General features: G+C 36.4%; 1 protein-coding gene across 1 annotated transcript; it reads left to right on the top strand.

Moving 5' to 3' along the window:
• The first annotated feature begins 10295 nt into the window (after positions 1 to 10295).
• On the top strand, positions 10296 to 11822 carry LOC131430032 (facilitated trehalose transporter Tret1-like). Its single transcript, XM_058594643.1, has 2 exons — positions 10296 to 10403; positions 10460 to 11822. Exons 1-2 carry the CDS (start codon positions 10343 to 10345, stop codon positions 11770 to 11772), a joined length of 1374 nt encoding a protein of 457 aa, XP_058450626.1. The 5' UTR covers positions 10296 to 10342; the 3' UTR covers positions 11773 to 11822.
• The last annotated feature ends 1036 nt before the right edge of the window (positions 11823 to 12858 follow it).

Consider the following 12858-nt stretch of genomic DNA (forward strand, 5'->3'; position numbering starts at 1 on the left):
CTAAGACGAAACCTAAAGCTACCAGTATTCTAGTAAACAAACAAAATGCAGTGCAAAGTAAAGACCTCAAATTTATAAAATCAGCATAAATGGAAATGTTCGAATCAAACATACGAATGTGTTGCTTACACGGAAAGACCGAAATCAGCATGTTGGCGATAAAATTAGTTGATTTTGTGATTTTAGTTAGTTAGTTTTTGAGACAACTAAAAAAATCTTACTTTTGCTAATTTAGATTTTTTAATTCTCATTCCTTTAATAATAATAATAAAATATTTGTTGAAATGGCTATTTTTTCAGTTGAATTCACCAATTAAACGTGCTGTCATTTCTTAGCTAAGGCACACTTTATTTCCATTCAACTAATGTTTTAGTTGAGTTAAAGAAATAAATCGTTGTTTTCAACCAACATAAATGGTTGAATTGGCTTCTGCAATTTGCAGCTGTATGGCGCACTGTCACCGAAAAAAACGTTAACACCGCAATGACTACTAGCCACTAGATGGAAACGTAAACTTCTTGAAAAAATTTCTTCTAAATCGCTGTTTTCTTCATTCGACTTCGCAAAATCGACTCTTTCACTGAAAACTTTGAGCACTGGGAAAACAAAAACCGAATACAAGTAGCACACCGGACGGCTTAGTCCGTAAGGTTGGAAGATACAAAAACATCATTTGACATATACAATTAGATTCCAACATTTGAAACTCACTTAACTGTTACATTATTACGCACAATCGCTTCAAATGCGCACAAATTCGGAATAATTTTCACTAAGAGTTTAAATCATTTTAACCTTATATATATATATATATATATATATATATATATATATATATATATATATATATATATATATATATATATATATATATATATATATATATACATATATATATATATATATATATATATATATATATATATATATATATATATATATATATATATATATATATATATATATATATATATATATATATATATATATATATATATATATATATATATATATTCCAACATTTGAAACTCACTTAACTGTTACATTATTACGCACAATCGCTTCAAATGCGCACAAATTCGGAATAATTTTCACTAAGAGTTTAAATCATTTTAACCTTATATATATATATATATATATATATATATATATATATATATATATATATATATATATATATATATACATATATATATACATATATATATATATATATATATATATATATATATATATATATATATATATATATATATATATATATATATATATATATATAAATGCAGAGATCATTCTTTGTAATCGCATCACGTAAGAACGGATGGACGGATTGAGATGATTTTTTTTTGTTTGATCAGTTTTTACCCCCACCGGGTTCGTACATCAAAAAAATTAGGAAAACTTGCCGGAAAAGTAGGAAAAATCCATGAAGTTGTTTTGTATGGACAATGGAATTTTCCACTAAAAAGTGGCCAATGATTGCTAGATCATCGATAGGTGTTTGGCGCGCAACGAGTTGTATAAGTGTTTGGCCGTCGAAGAAAGGAATACTAGATCGTTGAAAGAAACTTTTGGCGCGCAACGAGTTGTTTTGTGTGAAGTATTTAACATGCGCACTTGAACCATTATCATTCCGAGCCACGTGCTTAATTGGGTATAATGATGGAACGCATGTGAGTGTTCTAGCTATACCAGAAGATACTGTTTACCAGAAGATGCATTGTGTGCAATGTAATCAGTTAGATGATTATTGTTGGCCATCGTAGGCGTGAGTTGAACAAATCACATTATAGAACGATTTTTGTACGAATCAATGATAGGAATCTGCTGTTTAAATAATGAGACGACTATTGATAAAACTATTAAACGAATGCAGTGTTCATGTAAAAGTTAATGGACACAATATTTAAAAGAATGGTAGCTTGAACTTTCGAATGTCCAAGAATTACTCATTTTATCTTTCGGTTTTTAAACAATATCAAACTAACTAGAGATTGTGAGAGAAGAAAGAATATGAAACTAAACTAAACTTTTACCTTCTACCAGATGAGTCGAACCTAGCGATGCGAAACATCCGATTCTCTGATATGTCAAAAATATACTAAATAATTACTGACTGACCAGAAGTCATAAATTAAAAGTAAAAATAAAGTTTTATCGCTAAATTGTTAATCGAAATTTATTCCTGTGATAGTCACGCTACGAACATTCATCAAACACGACTAAATAATACCATCAGACTAGCGAGAAGTGATGAACTTCAAGTCGCGAGGGCAGCTTTTGTAAATTTGTGGAATCAATTTAAAATAGTCATCTTATTTATTTTTGCTTCACTTTTTATTCCTATAGTTCACTTTTTATAAACTATAGTTTGAGAGAGATCTATAATCGCTGTTCGATGCACTGACTCAAAAGATGATATGGTTATCGGTGCATTCGCTTAATTTTTGCGTAACAAAAGCTTTTAACATATCACAATTTTTTTTTATGAATTCATCGCACTTGGCTGGCTCAGTAAAATAATAGAAAGATACATTAAGATCTAACATATGTATTCATATATGCAGAGCAACCAGTTTATCAAAGCAGCTTGAACGATTGAGTTTCAAACAATGTTTTTTAACAATAATTTATTCTCAAATGAATGTTAAACCTATCTTTTTGGATGAAATATCAGTTTTGATCAATGTTTTACCAACGTTTGATGGAAAATTACTTACATTTTATGAATGTAGATTTAAATCCCCTAACAAAACAGTTAGCAACATTGCTTCAATGCATTTGTATTAGATTGCACTACACCAAATAAACAAAACTAAATATTAATATAAATAATTTTACGACAACATTCCATATCCATTACCTTTCGCGTGTTAAATTAAAGGTTCTGCGGGTTTACTTATAGAAGGTACGTAAATCTTTATATCGCATTTCTGCAAGAGGAAATCTATGTAGCAATGTGTTTGTTGCTAATCAAATGTGTTAGTGGAAGTAAGCTGAAACTGAAATAATTTTACACGAGTAGTTTTAAGGAAAACGGAAGAGTTTTGAACTAAGATTTTCGCTTTTCTTGAATTGCAATTTTAAGCAGAATAAACTGGTTGGTTTATTTTTCAAGCATGTGGAAGATTTATTGATTAAAATCAGGAAAAGAAGTGCCAGAATTTGGTTTTACGCACACATTGTTGACATTACTCATACGCTTGCAAAGAGTCTTGCTCCTCAACAGCATAAGACGTTTGAATCCTACTGTCCGAAAACATAAATTCAAAAAACAAATTCGGGCGAGACGAAGTTCGATGGGTCAGCTAGTATTTATTTATTTATTTATTTATTTATTTATTATTTGATAATGCTCATCTGACAATAAGTCTTAATGAGCTACTAAAAGCTACCTAACAAGTTATCTTAACGGAATAAAAATAATTATGAACAACTTAGTGCCATAGTAACCGGTGACGAAGCTGAGATGACGTTGTGACGAAGTCAAACAAATCGCTGAACTCGTTAAAGTGGCGGATCATTGCCAAAATCGGGCTGTTTGAAGCGTAGCTGGTATTGCGTAGATCAGTATGTAGTAAAGGTCGCGGTCGAAGAATACGTGTAGGAGCATACAAGCTCACTTGGGATAAAAGATTAGGAGCATCATATTCAGCCAGTAGTAGCTTAGATATGAAAATCGCTTGTGATGCATGTCGTCGATCGGCTAAAGATTTAAGTCCTAATAATTGACGACGATCCTCGTACGGCGGTAAACTCAACGGGTTGCTCCAGGGCAGTTCACGTAATGCATAACGTACAAATTTTCGTTGAACAGCTTCAAGTCTTTGAATCCACGTGACGTGGTAAGGGCACCAAACAACATTAGCAAATTCTAGCTGCGATCGTACCAAGGAACAATATAGCGCCTTTAAACAGAGTGGATCACGAAATTCTCTTGAGATTTTGAATATAAATCCGAGTAACCGATTTGCTTTGTCAATCGTAGCCGCAAGATGACGAGTATATGTTAGTTTCTCATCCAGAATAACACCTAAATCCTTGATGTGGTCCACACGTTGCAGTTCAGTGCCAGCCACAGTATAATTGAAACTAAGTTTGTTTCTCGTACGATAATAGCTGATAACATAACTTTTTGTAACACAGAGAACCATCATGTTTCGTATACACCATTCAAAAAACATATCAACAAGATGCTGCAATTCTTGGCAATCAGCTTCTTTGCGAATAACGAGGAATATTTTCAAATCATCGGCGAACAATAGCTTTTCACCATGCCGTAAGACAAAGACAACATCGTTAATAAACAGCGAAAAAAGAAGTGGTCCAAGTGTGCTTCCTTGAGGAACTCCGGAGCTGTTGGTAAATGAATTAGATACCGTGCTTCCAATTTGTACTACAACTTGACGGTTGACGAGATATGATCGAAGCCATTGACAAAATCGAATCGAGCAACCTAGCTTAGTAAGCTTAGTAAGTAAAATTTCGTGGTTAACTAAGTCGAAGGCAGCCTTAAGGTCTGTGTAAATCACATCAATCTGGTATTTTTTAGACATTTGCTCGGTGCAATAAGACGTGAAACTAACTAGATTAGTCTCAACCGATCGACCGGGAAAGAATCCATGCTGGCAATTGCTTATATAATGGCGACAAGTTGACAAAAGATTTGCATTGATAAGTGATTCAAAGATCTTAGATTCAACGCACAGCGACGTGATTCCTCGGTAATTGACAACGTTACACTTGTCACCTTTCTTATAAACCGGGAACATAACGGAATTTTTCCAATCAGTAGGGAATGTTTGGTGCTGAAGCGACAAATTGAATATATATGTTAGTGGGACTGCTAAAATATCCGAACATTTTTTCAAAATTGCAGAAGGCATTGCGCTTCGACCTGGTGTAAATACGGATTTCACATTCCGGATGGCAGAAAGTACCATTTGTTCTGAGATAACAAAAACATCCATATCGATGACATCAGCAGGAACATCACGGACAGCGTTTTCAAGCTCAATAGCAGATGGTGAGTGAGATGAAAAAACACTGGCGAAATATCTAGCAAACAGTCCACATTTGTCAACTACAGTCGTAGCTTGATCGCCGTTGTAGAAAATCGTAGATGGGAGACCAGTTTCCTTCCTCTTCGTATTGACAAATGACCAGAAGCTCTTCGGATTTCGCCTTAAGTTATGTTGCATACGGTTAACATAGCGATTGTATAAGAACTTATTGTAGTTGCGGTATTCGTTGCTGGCTATTGTAAAGTGACGTTTAGAAATAGGACATCGCCTATTTGTATAACTACGTAGGGCTTTAGCACGAATACGCTTAAGATTCCGTAATAAAGCGTTAGTCCATGGCGGTTTCCTCGGTGGCTGAGACTTAGGGACTGAGCTCACGACACAATTATTTAACAAACGATTGTAGTATAAGACAGCAGCATCAATATCGTCGTAATCATGTAACGTTCTCCAATCGATTTGCAGCAACAAGTCACGCAATGTAGACAAATTTGTTTTGCGAAAATTTAAGCGATCAAATGAAATCGATTCATCGTATAGCATCGAACCTTTGATCGAAATATCGATATCTAGCGCCGGATGATAGGCATCACACGGAACCATAGCATTCAAAGCTTCTGAGACAGTGCATTCGGGTAAACCATCGTTGTTAACAAACACCAGATCAAGAAATCGTGATTGGTGATTCGAAACCGTACTAATTTGATGAAGTCCATTAAAGGCAAGTCCATCTAAGAGAATTCGGCTGGCGGTGGTCGTTGTCGAGGCCATAGGGTCAGGGTAAGCGTAACCATAATCCGACGATATCCAGCTGAGACCGGGTTGATTGAAATCCCCAAGAACAATAATCACATCGTTACCATTTGACTGAGACGAAACACGTTCGATAGCATCGAGAAGTTGTTGCATAATACCACAATCATGACGCTTTTCCGGAGGGATGTAAACAACTCCAATGAAGTAATTCTTAGTTGGTGCAGATATCTTAGTCCAGACAGACTCAATCGTTAAGCAGTCCAGAATGACCTCACTAGAGGTAAGTGTAGCGGAAGCAGCTATTAAAACTCCACCATATATATATATATATATATATATATATATATATATATATATATATATATATATATATATATATATATATATATATATATATATATATATATATATATATATATATATATATATATATATATATATATATATATATATATATATATATATATATATATATATATATATATAATAGGTATAGAATTCGCTAAAACTTTCGACAAAATTTCCGAGGCCCGGAGGGGCGAATGTCATATATCAATCGATTCAGTTCGACGAACTGAGCAAATGTCCGTGTGTGTATGTGTATCGAGATCTCAGAGATGACTGGACCGATTTTGATCAAACTAGTCGCAAATGAAAGGTCTTCTCGTCACCCAGAACGCTATTAAATGGTTTTGAGATCGGATGTTTACTTTTTGAGTTATACAAAGTTTTATGTCAAAATTTTCAATTTAATTTTTTTTTCAGTATGTGTCACATTTGACCTTGAAAACAGAATATGTTTTCAGACTTAGATTCCTCACTGTAATAGCTATCCAACAAGCCAAAGATTGTTAAAATTCGTCAATTTTTAACGGAGATATCGAAATGTTTGTGTAAACGACTTTTCCCCCTATTCCAACAGTAGAAGTTTTGAGCGCTGTATGGCAAAGAAATGCAACGTGAAACACGATTTTTTATACTGTTACATACAATTGTTTCTAAGTACCAAAAAGACTGTGTACAGCATTCTTTTTCATGGCATACCTCGGACCGATTTTAGCACGGTTCGTTTTTGGCAATATAATCGTTCGAATATGACATATGAAAACCAGATGATGGCATCATTTTCAAGTTGAAAGCAATTCCATAATTATATTGTTTTAAATTACTTACAGCAATAAATATGCTAGAAGAACATAACACCCATATACCATTCGAATGAGTTCGTCGAGATCAGCTAATGCGTGAGTGATAATAATTTCACTCAATTTTTTTCGGAGATGTCTCAACCGTTTCCTACAAACTCAGATCCATATGAAAAGTCGTTTGCTTTCAAACAAGGTTCCTGAATTATGTTTGGTTCCAACATCTGGTTCCGGAACTACAGGATGATATGTGAAACGAAATTAAATTTGTGTAACTTTTCTCGTAGATGACTGAACCGATCCAAGATTCAAATGGAATCTAAGAATCATCTAAGATTTAAATGAAAAGTTTTAATATTCTATGAAACATCTTGCTTTTCAGTCAGATCCAACTTCCGGTTTCGGAGATACAGGGTGATTAGCATAAAAATGTCTATTTCACATAAATTAATCAGGTTTATCGGGTTTGCAGATTTGGATAGTCGATAACCAAATTAAATTATTTCAGTTTTAAAGATATTCAATTTTCGATTCGGAAGGCACCCAAAACTTTATTTCGTACTACGATATCTCAAAGATGTTTACACTGATTTTCAAACATTTTGAAACAAATGTAAATTATACAACTACTCATGTGAATTTATCTGACTTCGGCTACACCGATTTTCGAATTCCGGTTTCAGTATCGAATCATTTCTCAAAGTTCAATAGTTTTCGCAAAAAAGCCAAATCGAATTTCAGAAACAAAAATTAAATATTAAATAAACTTATAGTCCCATACAAAATTAATTATTTTATCCAATTCTGACTTCCGATTCTGGAATTACAAGATGATGAATTTTTAAAATTCAAACCGATATGGAAAATGACAATCCCGAAAAGCATTAATGTTGGACTCATAACTATTGTAATTTATTCGTCAAGTCAATTCATGACCATACAAATCGGTTTGGGTTATGCTGGTTCCTGAATACCGGCTCTGGAAGTACCTTAAATTACCGTAAACTCTAAAGTGGAAGTTACTTCGACATATCATGGGATGTTTAATCGATTGTCCCACTTTTAGATTCAAATTCGATCCGATTTGCAGTTTCGACATTACAGAGTGAAGAGTGGTTAAATTCTCAAATTGCCACCTAAAACAACGGACATTAGAATAATGTCATGAAAACTGAAAAATGAATATTCATTCATGCAAACAAAACATGCGGATTGATAAAAAAAGTTATCATCTCACTGCTAGGTGGATCAATCACGTTTTACATATCGGTTTAGAAATTTATATATATTGTAACACATGCGAAAAATATCAATACAATTTGCAAGCAGTTTCAACAAGGCTGTCCTTTTTAGCTTTTTAATGGATCGTTTTGCTTTGACACTTCTCATGAGTTTTTGGTTAATAAACTTGTTAAAAAAACCAATTTCATTTTTGTTTTCTTTGTACTGTCCTTCGGCAATGAAAGTGATAGATAAATAGAAACAAATTCTCTGATTTTAATAACAAAATTAGCCGTCAATGAGAATCTCGTGTTGGATTGGATATTGCTGGTTTGTGTCCAGGATATTTGCCAACTAAACACATTCTCTAAAAATAAGAGTTTTTTCAGCAAAGTAAATCCTCAAGTTTAACTAATTTCATAGTAATTTGGAAGATTTTGTTGTTAAAATCAACTAATTCAAAAACAGTAATACAAAGTAGGCGCAGAGCTAAATTCGGTCGTTCCGTGTAGAATACAATATCCGAAACAAAAGGTCACCCGATGAGCTTGCCAATATAATTTTCATGGTCGCGAAGTTCAAATAAGCATTTTCGTAGTACAAACAACATCCCGTTAGTAATGGAAAACAATGTGTAGGGTCCCAATTTAAGTGTTCACTTCAACAGAAATTCTTTCCCAGGCATCTATTTTCCCGTCGTTCCATGTTTAATAACCAAGCAAATAAATGCTTTGTGCAAGCCAATTTTCGCTCCTTAGCACTCATCTGTAGAACTATGCTCGTGGCTTGTGCTGCTGCTGCTGCTACTGCTGTACGGGAGGCAAATTTTCCAAGCGTCGATCCTGATAAGCCGGCAGTGAACAATGGTGAGCGGTTACACTATACGAAACGGCAGTCTTGGAATTTCCCATTAAGACGAGAATGACGTACATCACAGAACAAAGGAAGGAATTGTGTGGAGGTTCAACCTTTGAGTCTGGCCATACCGGTACGGTGTTGTGTTGTTGATTTAGGACCAGATATCCGCACAATGTGTTGCGGTTATGTTTGAAACAGGAAGCCCATCGAGCGAAACAATAGGACCGAGGTGTCATGAGAAAAGGTCCGAAAATAATTTAACAATTTTTAACCTGATCGCTTTTTGACTAAAGGCGTTGGTTTTCGGTTCGAAAGTATGGAAAAATTCTAATGCATGGGGTTAGCAACAATGTATTTACATAGTAAAACACATCAACTCTTCGAACTTTCTTTATCATAGGTCCTTTGGCAGTGGCCGCTCATCTTATCATTTCACATGATTTTATCACATCCGGAGCCATCGGATGCAAAAGTCTCTCTCTCAGGGCAGCCATCTATCGTAAAACTATTGAACTCACGTTTCATTAGTGTTCGTGTCTGATAGAATTAGTCATTAAAAGTTATACCCTGGTGAAGACAGTCTGCTGCCAGTACCTTCGGCACAGCTCCAAAGCGGACTGCACGACTACTGGGGCCAGCCCGTAGTCCGAATGACGAGCCGAATACCAGGTGTAAAGTTTTCCGTATCCTGCCATTCTAAAAGTTCAGTTGTTCCCACGAGCATGCTTAGCTCTAATTGGTATTCTAAAGAGGCTCTCGGCGAAACTTAAACTACAGTCTCGGAACGACGCCACCTTTTTCGTGTATTTTACACTTCAACGATGCTTTACAGAACACCCATCCATCCACACGCATATCCTTTCCGCTTCGGATGTAAAGATGTAGCCGGTGGGATCTCGTACTTTAATTACGTCTGAGATACACACTTGACTAGAAATGAAGAATGTGTTGTTGACAACAATATATTTGCAACATAATCTAATGTCTTACCGCATGGTTATACTTTGGTGCTTTGAAGGAAAAAAAAACATCTTCCTGGCAGCTGCTTTTAGCTTGGATTCTTTAATTAGAGTCTTCAAATGAGATAGCCATTCAGAGTGCAATCCTGAACACGTTTTATCGTCTTGTGAATGTCCAGTTAGATTAGACTCTTAGACGTTTCGGTATCTCCGTTGAAGGTGTGAATTTGAAGAATGAAAGCTTATCGAAAAGTTATAAACACTCATTGATCTGATTGCTGTAATCAACTAATTTTGATTGCTTTTATTTTTAGTTTGGCAAATGCCTAATGTCGAAAAAAAGTTATGCAGTGCCGGAATTGCAGTTGATAGCTTGACATGATGACGGCAAATCAGTACTGGGATACATACCGCAACGAGTATTTGGCAGCGGTTTCAGGTATTTAGCCGTGTGGTTTCAATTTGAATTGTTATTAGGATTCGGTGTATTCACAGCGACCCTGTCAGTGTTTATGGTGGTCTTTACAAGTGCATGGTCGTCGCCAGCCCTACCGAAGTTGATGTCCGACGATTCTCCGGTGCCGATAACAACCGACGAAGGTTCATGGATAGTGGCGATACAGGCAATCGGGGCAGTGTTCGGTCCCATAATTGCTGCTCTGACGGTAGATCAAATCGGGCGGAAGCTTGCCCTACTGGGGACAGTCGTTCCCATAGTAGTTGGGTGGATCTTGATCGGCGTTGGAAACCGAGTGGAGTTTCTGTACGTAGCACGGTTTTTATTCGGGATTTCCTATGGAACAGTTTACGCAGTGGCACCCATCTATCTGGGAGAGATAGCTTCGACCGCTATACGAGGCACCGCCGGAACGCTGATTACCGTGCTGGATCAAACTGCCTGCATGGTGATGTACTCGATGGGGCCATACTTGGAGTACAGAACGTTGGCTTGGGTTTCTCTGTTTGCCCCAGGATTGTTTCTTTTAAGCTTCATCTGGATGCCGGAGACTCCTGCTCACCTGCTGGCTACCAATAGAGAAGAGGAGGCAGAAAAAAATCTATCCTGGCTTCGTCGTACAAAATCTGTTTCCGATGAGTTGATAGACTTAAAGGCTTCCATTCAGTCATCGAGTGAAGAACGAGGCTCGGTTATGGAACTTTTTGCTCCGGCCTATCGCAATAACATTAGAATTCTGGCAATTATAATATTTAGCATGCAAATGACAGGACTGTTGGCCATACTCGGCTATGCACAAACCATATTTGAGAAAATTTCAACGAATCTAAAGCCAGAAGAGATGTCGGTTGTTCTCGGAGCCGTCCAAATGGTGGCGATTTTCTTTCCTGCGGTGCTTGTCGATCGCATGGGCCGTCGCCCTTTGCTGCTAATTTCTACCGCTGGAGTCACGATAGGATTAACGGTGTGTAGCTTATCCTTTGCAATCAATTACGCTAGCGGTACCGATGATCTCGGTTGGTTAGCTTTCACCTCACTGATGCTGTACATTGTTTCCTTTGGATTGGGACTCTCGACGGTGACGTTCGCAATTCTATGTGAAATATTTCCGAAAAATATACGAGCTTACGCTACGGCAGCATTCGCTATGGCTAGTGCTTTGATCGTTTCCGTAGTCGCTAAATTGTTCCAACTAGCACTGGACGAAGTGGGTCCATATCTGCCATTTGCAATATTCGCTACCTGTGGTGCCGTAGCCTGGGTGTTGATATACCGCTACATTCCGGAGACTAAGGGACGTACGCTGGACGAAATTCAGCTGATAGTACGCGGCAAAGAAAGAAAAGTGTAAATTTTAGGCCTACTAAAAACCATGACTCTAAGTTAATTATTTGTGTTTGAAGGATGTGGATAGACTTATTCGTTTATAATAAATAAATTCCAAATAGTTATGATACAAAATTTAAAAATTAAACGAAGTCTTTGTCATGTTTCGTGCATGTTCGTTGTATGGAAGCATGTATAACCAGGGCCGGTGAAAGAGGTAATTTTACTTGTAACTAGGAATAAATTAAATCAAAACTATCGAATGCTTGTACTCAAGGTAGAGCAAGGATGTAAAGATATTCAACAGAAAGGTGATGAAGCGGTTATTGGCGTCGATTCGTAGACGGATTATCGAGAGAAACATCAATGAGCACTCTTTGGAACACAGCCCGACAAATGCGCAACAAAAACACCTCGAACGAAAGCGAAGAATATTCTAACCTCTGGATATTCGATTTCGCTAAAAAAATATGTCCTGACTCTGTTCCGGAACAGACGATCATGCACGTCGCCTCATCTAACAGAAACGAAACACCTTTTTCGATGGTCGAGTTCTCACTTGCGCTTTTATCGTGTAACAATAAAGCTCCGGGGTTAGACAAAATCAAATTCAACTTGTTGAAAAATTTGCCTGACTCTGCCAAAAGGCGCTTATTGAATTTATTCAATAGGCTTCTTGAGAATAATATGACTAGAGACAAGTAAGAGTTATTGCCATTCAAAAACCAGGGAAACGAGCCTTCGATCACAATTCGTATCGGCCGATTGCTATGCTTTCCTGTATCCGGAAATTGTTCAAAAAAATGATTCTGTTTCGTCGAGACTAATGGCTTGCTTTCAGATACACAATTCGGCTTCCGCAGGGGAAAAGGAACGAACGATTGTCTAGCGTTGCTCTCAACCGAAATCCAAATGGCATTTGCTCGTAAAGAACAAATGGCGTCAGTTTTCCTAGACATCAAGGGGGCTTTTGAATCAGTTTCCATAAACATTCTATCTGAGAAGTTTTATCGGCATGGTCTTTCACCAATTTTGAATAACTTTTTGTATAATCTATTGTCCGAGAAATACATGTATTTCGAGCATGGTGATTTGTCGACAATACGAATCA

The sequence above is a fragment of the Malaya genurostris genome, chromosome 2 (assembly GCF_030247185.1).
Source record: "Malaya genurostris strain Urasoe2022 chromosome 2, Malgen_1.1, whole genome shotgun sequence".
Taxonomy (NCBI): domain Eukaryota; kingdom Metazoa; phylum Arthropoda; class Insecta; order Diptera; family Culicidae; genus Malaya; species Malaya genurostris.

Excerpts from the sequence above, each read along its gene's own strand:
- LOC131430032 (XM_058594643.1), top strand. The coding sequence starts at position 10,343 with ATGATGACGGCAAATCAGTACTGGGATACATACCGCAACGAGTATTTG. Across the intron at positions 10,404-10,459 it reads GTATTTGGCAGCGGTTTCAG|CGACCCTGTCAGTGTTTATG; the intron begins GTATTTAGCCGT and ends GTGTATTCACAG.